We start from the raw sequence: 13,262 nt of genomic DNA, 5'->3' as shown, positions 1-13,262 counted from the left end.
AGTAACTGGGGGTGCTTCTGGGGGTCCCTGGGACTAAATATTTTGAGACGGGGGTCTGTGGCCAAATAACATTTTGGGGTTCCTTGACATGAAAAGGTTCGAGCGCCAATGACATAGAAACATACGTTTTTCAGGAACCTGCTGAAACCTGTCTCAGCAGATTTCGGAGACATTTATAGAATCGGGTCAGTATATTCAAAGAATGCTCAAATTGTCATGATTTTTCAAAAATAGCAGATCTACTGTATATCTGGTATTTTGTAATAGTTAAAGCATAAAATAATGGTATATGATGTGTTCCAGGTGTTATTGGGATTTATGTATTCCTCCCAACACGTTATTAGTGGCTAGAGTTTTCACACACATGGAAAGCTTTGGGCTGCAACATGGCATGGCTAAAAAAAAAGTGCCATTTGACACATCATGGAGAGATATTGTTTACACACAATGCTTCATTTTAGAATGAAATATTATCCACCTCACACTGTAAGATACTAAACATGAATTTATCTCAAGTTAGATTAACTGTGAAGATTTTACGGTGCACAGTTTTGTTCTACCACATGATATATGGAAGTGGTTCGAAGGCTAACAGGTCAGGTGGTCTCTAAGGACATCTGGGCACCCTCGATGTAAAATTGCCTATTTTGTCCAAAATGTATAAACAAATATTTGAAAAATGGTCTTAAGTAAAAGAAAGTATACACGAGCATTAAATGCTTAAACAATGAAGGTCTAATATTTCTACAATTGCTACAAATTGTTACAAAACCTGTATATCCATCATTTGGGGGCATAAACAAGAAGTTGCACTATAACATTAAGACTGATAATGATGTACCGTGCATGTTCACATCGTGTATAAGCCATGTAAAGTAAGCCTTGCCGTGTATACTTTATTTTATGCTTTAACTATTGAAAAATAGCAGATATACAAGCTCACAGCGCGGCACTGAGTGCCTCGCTGTGAGCTTGTAGATCTGCTAAAAAACTTGAAAATGTGTGCAAGTCTTTGAATATCTTTGACCCGATCTTTGCCCCGACTTCCAAATCCTTCCTCTAAATCAGTGGTTCTCAAACGTTTTCATGTCAAGGACCCCCAAAATTACATTTATTTGGCCACAGACTCCCATCTCAAAATATGTTGTTAGCAAAGATTTCAGTTACAAAAGTTTGCTTTGAAAAATATACATTGAAAAATGTGCACACATTTTCACAATTTTTCAAAAATAGCAGATCTACAAGCTTGCAGCGCGGAGCTCGGTGCCGCACTGTGAGTTGTATATCTGCTATTTTTCAATAGTTAAAGCATTCAATGGGTTAATTACTTTTTCAAATATTTTATTTTTGGGATAAAATAGCCAATTTTACATTGAGGTGCCCAGATGTCCCTATTCATGGGTTGCATTTGTAGTCCTAAACCGGCCATATTGAGGACCAACACAGGTGTTCAATTTGTCTGATTGGCATAGAACCAATGTTCTACGTTAATCAAAACACCTGTGTTGGTCCTCAAAATGGCTGGTGTAGGACTACAAATGCAATCCATGAATAGTGCCCTCCTGACCTGTATGCATTCGTTCAAATAGCGTCCAGAACCTGTGATCTCCGGACCAAAGCCTCTCTTTTCTATGATCATTTTCAGCAGCTTCTCTGTTCCAGCGGGGCTGGAAGACGTGTAAGCAGGCTGGTAGTGCACTGCACAGCCCCTTGTTCTGTCTGTGGCTTTGGATCATTTTGATAGCATGCCTGTGTCTCACTGTTTCAAAACAGTGGGTATCTGGAGCCATTTGTGGGTCACAGAGAAATGTTTATGGGTCGCCAGTAAATAGCTCCCTTTTTCCGTTTGCTACATTTAAACAATCTAAACTTTTCATCAATTCCAACATTTTTCAAAAAGTATTTGATGAATAAAATGAAAATAAATCCATAAATGCATTTAATAAAAGTAGTGAAAATTGACGATCTACAACCTCACAGTGCGGCGCGAAGTTATGCGGTGTGAACTTATAGATCTGCTATTTTCACTATTTGGATACCGGGCTGATTGATTGATTGAAGACATAGGAAAAGGTACAGTTTCATGACGGTACAGTTCACTAACGTCTAATTTCTCTTTTTTGGGTCTTGAACTCAAATATTGCTGTAACTGGTATCTATCCTGGTCATTAGCAGAATGGCAGAGAATGAAACGTTGGACTTGCCCAAGACGTTCACAGGACCAGCAGTGGCTCAAGGGGTAGAGGGGCTGCCGTGTGTGATCAGAAAGAAGAGGAAGGGAAAAAAAGAACTCTACATAAATGCCATTTACCACTGTTATCTTGCTATTTAATGAGGACAAAGCGACACCTCTTGAAACACCTCTCCTGTCCTTGTAGCAGTCCATTACCAAGACATGAGGCAGTGGGCAGATGTGTGAGAAAGGGTGAGCGTGTGCAGTGGGTCATTTCATACTGAACCCTGTCACTTCAGCGCCCCCGCAAGATGAACTCCTTTAGTCTTCCACTTCTACTTCAAGTTGCTTGTCACATCACAAGTTTACAGCACCAGGTATAACGAAATCGGTGAAATCCTTAGTACAGTCTTGCCACCAATAGCAATTATGTTAACCACTAAAAAACCCTATACTTAGTTGACTGTATTCCCAAGGGCTCTATAGAGGTTATGCGCATGCATAAAGTGAATGGCAAACCGAGTGAGTGGCAAAGTGAGTTTAACGTTGATTAATGCAATCACATAGGACTTTTCTGTTTGGATGTATGGGCTGTCAAGGCCAGTCTAGAAAGTAGTTTCTACCACTTTTTGTGGTCACATGTTCAGATACTGGATTCTGATTGGCTTAAAACAGTGGTAAATCAGTCAACAACCTTGAGTTGGCTCATGGACCCCGCCCACTGTCGTGTTGCAGTTGTATAACTAAATAACCTTGCAAGTTACAACTGTGTTTTCTTTCATGTATATGGTAGAAGTGGTAGAAAAGCAATTTACCATTCGAGGGTTGTGGGTTGTTGGCTGATTTACCACTGTTTCAGGGTTTGGCACTCGGCTTCGCCTTGTGCCACAACCCTGAAACAGTGGCAAATCAGCCAACACCCACTCCCTCTCATGGTAAATGGCTTACTTTTCGCCACTCAGTAGGCGTTCCTGCATAACTTCCGGGTATGATGATGATGTCACACGCATACCCTCTATAGTACTGGGCAGCCCTCCTGTTTTCTCTCTACACTAAATACCGTAGCCAAAAATAGCCAGTCTACTAACTCTGAGCGCGAACTTGATGATCTGCACATTTTACAGAATGTTAGCCCCATAAAAGGGATGCTGCTGGATGCACAGTGGTTAATGCCACATGCAGGGTACATGTTGCACTCGCAATGCCCACACAGACGATCCCTGCGCACGCTGAACGTGTTGTTTAGTGAAATTCTCTGGGGTGTTGATCCAGAAAGACCCGAACGTTGAGCTCCTTGTCTTGTTAGAGGAAAACCGCTCCGCTCAGCAGGTACAGTATACCTTTGATGCACCCCGATACACCCTCTCTAGCCCATTTAGAACGGGTACACACTATTGTGTATCATTATTTTATGCTTTAACTATTGAAAAATAGCAGATATACAAGCTCACAGCGCGGCACCGAGTGCCGCGCTGCAAGCTTGTAGATCTGCTATTTCTGAAAAATCTTGAAAATTAGAATTTTGACCCGATTCTATAAGTGTCTTTTGAATCCTTCTTAACTCATTTAGTGCTGATCCCGAGAATACTCGTGAAAAGTACTCGAGTACCCGGAGTGCCAATCCCGAGTATACTCTTGAAAAGTAATATATTACTGTAACGGCGGTTATATTACCGAGTACAATGTCGGAAGGTCCGGAGCCGAAATCCGTCGCTGATTTCTCATCATCACGGCTCCACGAGCACAAAATAGTCATCCCATAACATTGAGGTCTTTAATGTCCATTATCTCAAAACTACACTTTAGAAGCGAAGATGGAGGCAGATGCTCGCTTATGTTACACATGTATAAAAGCTCCGGTCCGCCATTTCACAACTCCACGTGGACTACGATCGCTTCCTGTGAATGACGCGATGACGTCAGACCGGAAGTGTTTACGCTGTGGACTTCTGGCCTTCAAAATAAGATAACGGGAGTGAATGCAGCCTGAGGGTGGCATCGTGGACTTTATAATCCGTTAATTTCAGGAGCACTAAATGAGTTAAGGTTTTTTGGAAAAACCTATGTTTCTATGTCAGCAATCTGGCTTAGCCATCGTCAAAGAAAAGGTCCTTTTCACTTAACTGGAGCTCAGTTAGTCTGTTCTTGAGAGACTACCATGTCAGTGGTTCTCAAACATTTTCATGTAAAGGACCCCCAAAACGATATGTATTTGGCCACGGACCCCCATCTCAAAATATTTAGTTCCAGGGACAACCCAGAAGCAAAATTTGAGTTACAAACGTTCGCTTTGAAAATACATATATTCAAAGAATTTGCACACATTTTCACAACTTTTTCAAAAATAGCAGATCTACAAGCTCGCAGCGCGGCACTCGGTGCCGCGCTGTGAGCTTGTATATCTGCTATTTTTCACTGGGTAAAGCATTCAATAATTCTAGGCCTAAATGGGCTAGAGTTGTGTGCATGTGTGCGTGTGTGTGTGTGTGTGATTTAAGTCTCCCCTCAAAGTACTTGGAACGTGTAGCGGCTCTTAAGGAGTTCTCAAAGAAACAGCGGACGACGCTCTTTCATGCATTGTCCCACAGAGAACGGCACAGAGGTGAGCAGCACTACAAACAAGCAAAAAGAAAAAGGTCTGTCAGCCAGTCACGCTGTTTTGTAGTTGAGAAGCCGACACTATTTACACCGTGCGTACTGTATTATCAGGAGGAGGCATCAAAAGTTAAGACCCACTCTGCAGTATGGACGTCATCAGGCGCTCATCTAGTGTTGTGATTCTCCAACTTTTTCTTTCAAGGACCTCCAGTTCATGTACTCACTTCTGTAAGGTACTCACTTCTGTAAGGTACTCACTTCTGTAAGGTACTCACTTCAAGGAGATACTGTATTCTTTATATTTAGCTGTTGGTGGAATTCACACTGGAATGTCTGTTTTGTTTACATGTATAGTATGTATTTGATGTGTCTGATAATCCCATATGGGATGGGTCAAATGTTGTCCAGACACGGAAATAACATATTCATTCATTCATTCATTCATTCATTCATTCATTCATGGGGGGTTTTTACTTTTTGGAAATAGTTTTTTTTTTACAAATTGGAACAAAACAGAACCATACGGGTCCATTTGGTTCCCAACTATCAATCATTTAGCTGCTAGAACCCCCCCCCCCCCCCCCCCCCCCCAAAAGGACCCCTGGGCGTCCCCGGGCCCCACGTTGAAACCCACTGATACACGTAATGCATTCCGCGTTTAAAAATGTACATGTATGGAGTGCACTCTACAAAGACTGCCTAATGGACCCTTTTTCCACCAGCAGACATTTTGACTGGTGAACACCGTTAATTGTAGGTGCGTTTGATTTAGGTGTCACTGTGTTCCAGCCCAGAACAGACAGCTCCTGTAGTGTACAGTTAACTTCCTGCTGGCATATACAGTAACACCCTTGAATACCTACAGTATGAACCTAAAAACAACCCACAATTAATGTTATAATCTTTATGTTATAAAAGCGTTTACCTGTCAAAATGTCTACTGTGAAAAAAGGGTCTACTAAATAAAGTATAATAAATCTTACTTTACTTTGCGCTTGATTATTTTGCTATTTAAAATGCAGTAAAACTGTCAAATGTATATTTTATAGCAAAACATAAGCAGTGTTAATATGAATATGTAACAGATTGGAATGAGTCCAGAGAAAAATGTAATACATTCTCATTCTATTTTTGTCAGCACACAGCATTTTGAAGCTTTCCATGCCAAATATAGAATAATCCCATTGAACCACCAGACTACAATGACCACAATGGAAATAAGCCTTTTGGACTTTGTGTTTTTATCCTTGATTATTTGAAATGTACTGTATGTATGCATGCCATGTACATATACTGTATACATTAAATCAATCAATCAATCAATCAATCAGGTAACTGTAAATGGAATGTATGTTTTTCTTCAAAACACACAATTTGCAAATACTAATGCAGATTTTGCCCCAAATTCACACAAATCACTACACATCTTCTCTGGGGTCATGAGATCAAGATGTATGAGATCAGATCATTCAGATATGGCTATGACTGCTTTCCAGAGTTCCTGGGTATTCAACCCGGCCTGGCAGAGACCTGCACTCACTTTCACAGTTAAACCCTGTTGTGATGTGTGTTTGTACAGGAGCTGACCAAGAAAGGCTATGGTACCATCACCACGGAGATCAAGGAAGAGCAGGTGTTTTACTACGCAGAGGATTATCACCAGCAGTACTTGAAGAAGGTACCCAAAGGCTACTGTGGCCTCAAGGGCACAGGAGTGTCCTGCCCCATTGGAGCTGGCAAGGACGAACTGTGAGGGACCTTTTAGCTAGGTTTAGGATTGCAACCTACAGTACTACACATTTATGCAACTAATCTGTACCATAGAATTATGGTATAGTATGGTAATGAACCTTTAGCTGCATAACAGCCTCGTTTACCAGCCTTTTCGTTTAGCTGCATAGTAACCTGATATGATAGAGCTCAGATTTTCTCTTGTTGAGCTTCATATTTCAGTTTTCTGCAGATTTCAGTGGCATTTTCTAAATGTTATGCTACATATTGTACTACTGTGTCATATATTTTAACGGCAATTAAGGTCTATCCTCGTCAAGAGTTATCTGAACCCAAACAGACATCTTGAAATTGCTTATCCAACAGTCAAAAGTATACATTTTCATATTTTATTGTAAAATGGATCAAAGACATGATCCGTCACTAAACCGATTTAGATTAATATGACATTTTAATGTATTTATTGATATAGAAAGGAGGAGGAAATACTACTCTGGAAAGTACTTAATCCCGTTTAAGCACTTAATACACATTTGGCATTTCTCTCCACTGTTACACAAACAATTGTAATATAGGATTGTTTTTTTGTACATAATATATAGTATTTTTATATCAGTATTTGCTGTATGGAGCTATGGACCCTTTTCATTCAGTAGCAGCCATTTTACAGGGAATCTCTTTGAAGGCGTTTCATTTAGGTGTTTCTATATGACACCATGGTGTCCTTGCTGGCACTTCAACCCATTTAGGCCTAGAATTATTGAATGCTTTAACCAGTGAAAAATAGCAGATATACAAGCTCACAGCGCGGCACTCGGTGCCCTGCTGTGAGTTTGTAGATCTGCTATAAGTGTCTTTTGAATCCTTCTAAGACTTTTTGAAAAACCTATGTTTCTATGTCAGCAATCTGGCTTAGCCATCGTCAAAGAAAAGGTCCTTTTCACTTAACTGGAGCTCAGTTAGTCTGTTCTTGAGAGACTACTATGTCAGTGGTTCTCAAACCTTTTCATGTGAAGGACCCCCAAAATGATATTTATTTAGCCACGGACCAACTTCTCAAAATATTTAGTTCCAGGGCAGGGACCACCCTGAAGCTAAATTTGAGTTAAAAAACGTTTGCTTTGAAAATACATATATTCAAAGATTTGCACACATTTTCACAACTTTTTCAAAAATAGCAGATCTACAAGCTCGCCGCGCTGTGAGCTTGTATATCTGCTATTTTTCACCGGTTAAAGCATTCAATAATTCTAGGCCTAAATGATAACCTGCAATACTGTCAAATAGCCACAAGGTGGCAATAGAAAACAAAGAACCTGATAGGACAGGCCAATAAACTCTTACCCTGCATAAACTTTTACATTTTTAAAATGTACTCCCAAATCATTTGTCTCAGAGTTTCTGCATCACAAGCCACCAAGCCATGACTTCATCCATTTAGCTGCATAGTAGCCTCGTTTACAAGCCTTTTCGTTTAGCTGCGTAGTAACCTGATATGATAGAGCTCAGGTTTTCTCATGTTAAACTTCATATTTCTGTTTTCTGCTGATTTCAGTGACATATCTTACTACATATTATTGTACTACTGTGTGATTACAGATCTATTTTAACAGCAAATTAATTTTACACTGCTAGGTATGTTATTTTTATAAACATTTTGTTACGGAACAAAAATATTAAATGCAATACAATATATATCACCTCCAAATACTTGTCAATGTACTTTGTGTGTGTGTGAGTGTGTGAGTGGAGTGAGTGAGTGAGTGAGTGAGTGAGTGAGTGAGTGAGTGAGTGAGTGAGTGAGTGAGTGAGTGAGTGCGTGTCTCTTCTCTCTTGTACATGAAGTGTGTCTGTCTTGTACATTCACACAGACTGATGACTCCAAAAATAACAATAATAATAATATTATGTTCTAAAATGTATATAATTATAGAGCATATTTATCCGAATATTAATTTATCCATTGTTGTCCATTTGGTTACATTTGTTTATATTATTTTTATTTTAAAGAATAGCAAAAGAAATTGATCTACTAGCTCACAGTGCGTTGTGACGTGACACATTGTGAACTTGTAGATCTGCTTTTTGAGCAGTTTGGCGTTACGAGACACATTAGTTAGGGCTTAAGTGGTTAACACTGTGACAGTACGAATACTTACACTCACATTCCTTTATTATAGCTTCCCAACCCATAATTATAAAATGAAGCCATGGTATATAAATTACATCACCTAATTACACGTACAGTATGTGTACGTTGACGTGCAGAGGGAGTATGGTACGGCCCACACGCTGAGCTAGATCGTCCTACATGCGACGGCGTTCAAAAACGTGAACTCCTCCTGAACAGGGACATGCAGCGAATTTAAGAGAGGCAGTAGTCTCGCGTGGCCAGACTGTTGCCTAACACGATTTGCAAATGCTCCCGGCATACAGTCTGGGGCACGGAAATAGAAACGATGAGTGCGAGATAGAGCGGATGTGACGCAACCGCTCCCTTGGTGCATTAGCAATCTGGAAGCGTACATGTCTCCTTTCAATATTTTTTGGGGCATTATTTCGTCTTTCCCGGGTGTTACTTCCATGATGTTTTCAAATATTGTCTTAAACTATACGCCCATAACAAGAATATGCCGCCCGAATGACTCTGTCTGTGCGAGTGTGCTTCTGTTGTGTGTTCTGTATGTTTCCAGTGGGACTACAGTTCCGCCAACTTCCGTGCAGCAGTGGCTACTTCCGATACTCGCCGTTCGGGAGCTGCCGTTCCAGACTCTATATAGCATTCGGAGATTGTGGAATAGTTGTCTGGCTACGCGAGACTAGAGAGGCAGGGGCTGACATTTCTAAAAAGGCCTCTTGGTGAAAATATCGAAAATACAGACCTCCAAGCTCATAATGGAGCATGGAGTTCGGCTATTTTCGGTACATATTTATGGTCTGGAGAGGGCACTTTTTACAGACGGGTAAACGGGCAGGGGCTCAAGCCTAGGGCTGTCACGATTATGACATTTTACATGACGATTATTTGTCCCTCAAATAATTGCGATTAACGATTTAATTGTGTTTTTGTCAATGACAATTACATTTCTGTTTGGCTTTTAGGCTTTTAAGTTGCACATGGTAGATATGACACATAACCTAAATATAGACATATTTGACAACTTTATACACTAAAAAAGAACATCGATAGTGGAAATAGCCGATCTACAAGCCCACAACGCGTCACGATGCGACTCGTTGTGAGCTTGTAGATCTGCTATTTCCACTATTTTTAACTCTTTTTTAAATATGTGAACGTTTTTCAACATGGAAACGATTATGACGATTATGAAAAATAATCACGATTATGTCAGATAATCACAATTAGACGATTATGTAATAATTGTGACAGCCCTACTCAAGCCCCCTTTGATGTCTATGTGTGCAGCACATGCCTGCTCCCGAATGCAGGGTAACAAAATCTAGAAAAAGCTTTCTGGTCGACCGCAGTTGTCTGATTTCACCCCGCTCTCGTTCTTCCCCCTCCCTCTCATCTCTCTTTCTCTCTCCCACTCTCTCTCTCTCTCTCTCTCTCTGTGTGTGTGTGTGTATGTGTCACATCCTGACACCTGTGTGTAGGTGTGGACCCAGCCAGCCAGGCACAGGTGCAGGTGCAACCTCTCAGGGCCTATTTTAGTATTGGACCAGATATTTTTGCATGTGTCTGCATGCAGCACGCCGTGTGTGTGTGCGTGCGTGTGTGCACGTTCGCACACGTGCCGGTGTCTCAGGGCATGTGAAGCTGTGGCTTGCGTGATCCTACGGCGCTGAGTGGTGTGTGGTTGGGGACAGCTAGCTGTTTTTCTGCTTTTCTGCACTATTGTGTTTTTGTGCGTGCGTGTGTGTGTGCACGTGTGTGTTTGTGAGAGAGATAACCTTCAATAAAGTACGTTTGTAGATCTTAATTTCCTCAGCTTTGAAGTGGCGATAGCACAGGGAAGATCTAATTCCTCTGTGAAATCTATATTTGCACATCTGTCAAAACATCTGCGTCTGGCTCGAGATCGGCCCCCCTGTCAACCTACTTGTGATTCTCCGTATCGGTGGCCACATGACAGAGATGCTCTTATCGTAAATATGAGGTTATCTGGGCCCCCGGTTGCAGATCAGAAGAGACTGAGATTAGCCGCGGAAAATTAGTTTTAAGGCAAGACGCCGGAAAGTGAGCTGCTTGAGTTAGCTTTATAACATTACCTACTTGCACGGTAATGTCGTTTATTTATGTATTTAAAATCCTATGTTGTTGTGTTATTGTTTTTTTTCTCACCCTCTTTGCACAGTAACATCCTCAGTGTTAAAGGTAGGGTAAGTGTTTTTCTTTGTTAAAATAAGTTAAAAAAAAAACTATATTCTGTTAGTACTCATTACTATAGAGTGTTTGTTCAGCAACAAGAGTTTCCATTTCTCTCCAGCTCTTTATTAAACAGAAAATGCATTTTCATGTCGGGATACCTATGTTATCCAATCAGGAGAGAGAACTCACAGATTAAACTATTGCAATTGGAAGTGATGACAAAAGGTGAGCAGACAAAATTGGAACTGGAACACTATGAAAATGAAACTGATAAATGGGTGCTTTCTCCTGATTGGCTGAAATGTTGTCACCTACCTGTATTTTCTGTTAATTCTGTTAATAACTTGAGAGACTGAACACTCTATAGCAGGGGTCTTCAACAGGGGGTCCGGGACCCCTAGGGGGTCCTCAGAGTTACTACAGGGGATCCTCCAAATCTTTGTGTGATAAGAACTTTTTTTTCTACACTACCCTAGTATCCCTATTATGTGTGGAACATTAGCCAAGAATAACCAATCTACAAGAATAGCCGATCTACAAGCTCACAACGCCTCGCAGCGCTTGTAGATCGGCTATTCTTGGCAAAGCGGTTTGGTGTAGAGGGAAACAAGAGCAGTCAGACTAAGTATTGATGGTTCAAGTGGTTAAATGTCTAAAAATACACATTAGACCAACAACCTACACTGATGACAGTGCTGTCAAACAAGTCTATTTTGTCTAAGAAATCTATGAACATTTTTAATCTCAACACAATATACACAATACAATATGTAGTGAGGGTCCCTGCTTTATCACTCTCTCAGCTAAGGGGTCCTTGGCCTGAAAACATTGAAGACCCCTGCTCTAAAGCAATGTTTACTATACGAATATAGTGCTTTAACCTTTTAATATCAAAACCTTTTGTTTTAATCACATCACTTATTCCCTACTTTTAAAATATCCATTTGTGACAATTTGTGTACCCTCTCGGAGTTGAAAACGAGCCCAGAGTATTTGGCTGTGTAATATGTGTGACAGATTAACGCGGGGCATGGAAATGCATGGTACATACTGTCCACACACGGAGGCAGGGGAGGACAGGAACCAGGCTGTGTGTGCCCTTCAGACAGAGCCTATTGTCTGCAGATGGGCCTTTAATGACCCCACAGCTGGCCACAAAGAGCATACCGCTGTAAACGGCTGATTTAGAATCTGTGGCGCGGCGGTGCCGCTTGCCGGACCAAAAATGAGATCTCCGCGAGCTCGGCTCTTGTGGAGCAAGCGAAAACCTTTGCACAAGGACAGTATGAATCAGGAATTATACTTGAACCACTTGAACCGATTACATTTGGCAGAGGATAGCAGATGTGCAAGCTCACGGCGCGGCGCCGCTCAAAGTGGCGCGAGCTCCCAGATCGGCTGTTTTTGCCAAAAGATGTTTAGTGTAGAATGAAAACAGGAGACGGTGAGAGTCCTTGGGAATCCGGCCAGCTAAAGTATAGGGTTAATGTGTTTATGGTCTTTACATACCAGGGGAGTGATGAAAATGTGAGGTATTTCCCATCAAATATTCTGCATTGACAATATTCATATAGTTGATGCCTTTATTTGCTGTGCCGAATAATCTGGGTTTTTCATCGACTTGGCTTCGTTATTCTCGTTCCATATGACGCTTATGACACAAACAAAAAATATATTTTCTTACGAATTAATTGCTTGGGGGGAGAAGACACCCTGTTGTGTAAGGATCTTTACTCACTGTATGGCTGTCTCCTCTTGGTCCATATCGATTGATCGATTGGTTTCGGTCACTCGAGACTTGATTAGTTAATTAGTTTTAACACTACTGTATGTTGTTGAATTATGATCAGCACATCTTGCGTAAGCCTTCCAGATATCATTAAAATGTTAATTTCCGGGGCGCCTGTCGGCCTACTGGTCCAGGCGCATACCACTTAGGCATTGCCACATAGGCATGGATGCCGGTTCGATTTCCGATCCGGATGACCTTTGCTGCGTGTCTTTCCCCATCTCTCCCCCCATTTCCTGTCAGTCTACTGTCCTATCAATAAAGGCAAATAAAAATAAGCAAATAAGGCAAATAAAAATAAATAAAAATAATAATAATAATAATGTCAATTTCCCCCAAATTACCAACTCATGTGGGATCGTACACCTGACTAGGTTCATATCTGCCAGGTTGGATGAAGGAAACACAACCATCAACAAAGTCCTATGGCTATAGTTTAATTAATTCGTTGATAAATTAATTAATTTACCTCTGTGTTTACAGTACACTCATACACTAAAAGGACAGGCAGATATTAATGCATGCACATCCAAAAATGTGTAGATGTTTGTAGAAGTCATTTTTGCTATTTCTGCGAGTTTTTGCAAATTTGCAAAATGCCAAAATATTAACTTTTGACATTTTCACCTTGTAATTAG

The 13,262-nt window shown here is 40.8% G+C and overlaps 1 protein-coding gene across 1 annotated transcript in view; it reads left to right on the top strand.

The window, feature by feature from the left end:
* The window catches only part of msrab (methionine sulfoxide reductase Ab), a 64,796-nt gene extending 56,616 nt beyond the window's left edge, over positions 1–8,180 (top strand). The window contains exon 6 of the mRNA XM_080750428.1: positions 6,351–8,180. Coding sequence (XP_080606554.1) covers positions 6,351–6,524 — 174 coding nt within the window. The 3' untranslated portion in view covers positions 6,525–8,180. The remainder of the gene's footprint in view (positions 1–6,350) is intronic.
* The last annotated feature ends 5,082 nt before the right edge of the window (positions 8,181–13,262 follow it).

Source organism: Nannobrachium achirus, assembly GCF_963921795.1.
Source record: "Nannobrachium achirus genome assembly, chromosome: 20".
In the NCBI taxonomy this organism is placed as follows: domain Eukaryota; kingdom Metazoa; phylum Chordata; class Actinopteri; order Myctophiformes; family Myctophidae; genus Nannobrachium; species Nannobrachium achirus.
Note: the sequence above shows the minus strand (reverse complement) of the source record. Positions and strands in the feature narration are given on the sequence as shown.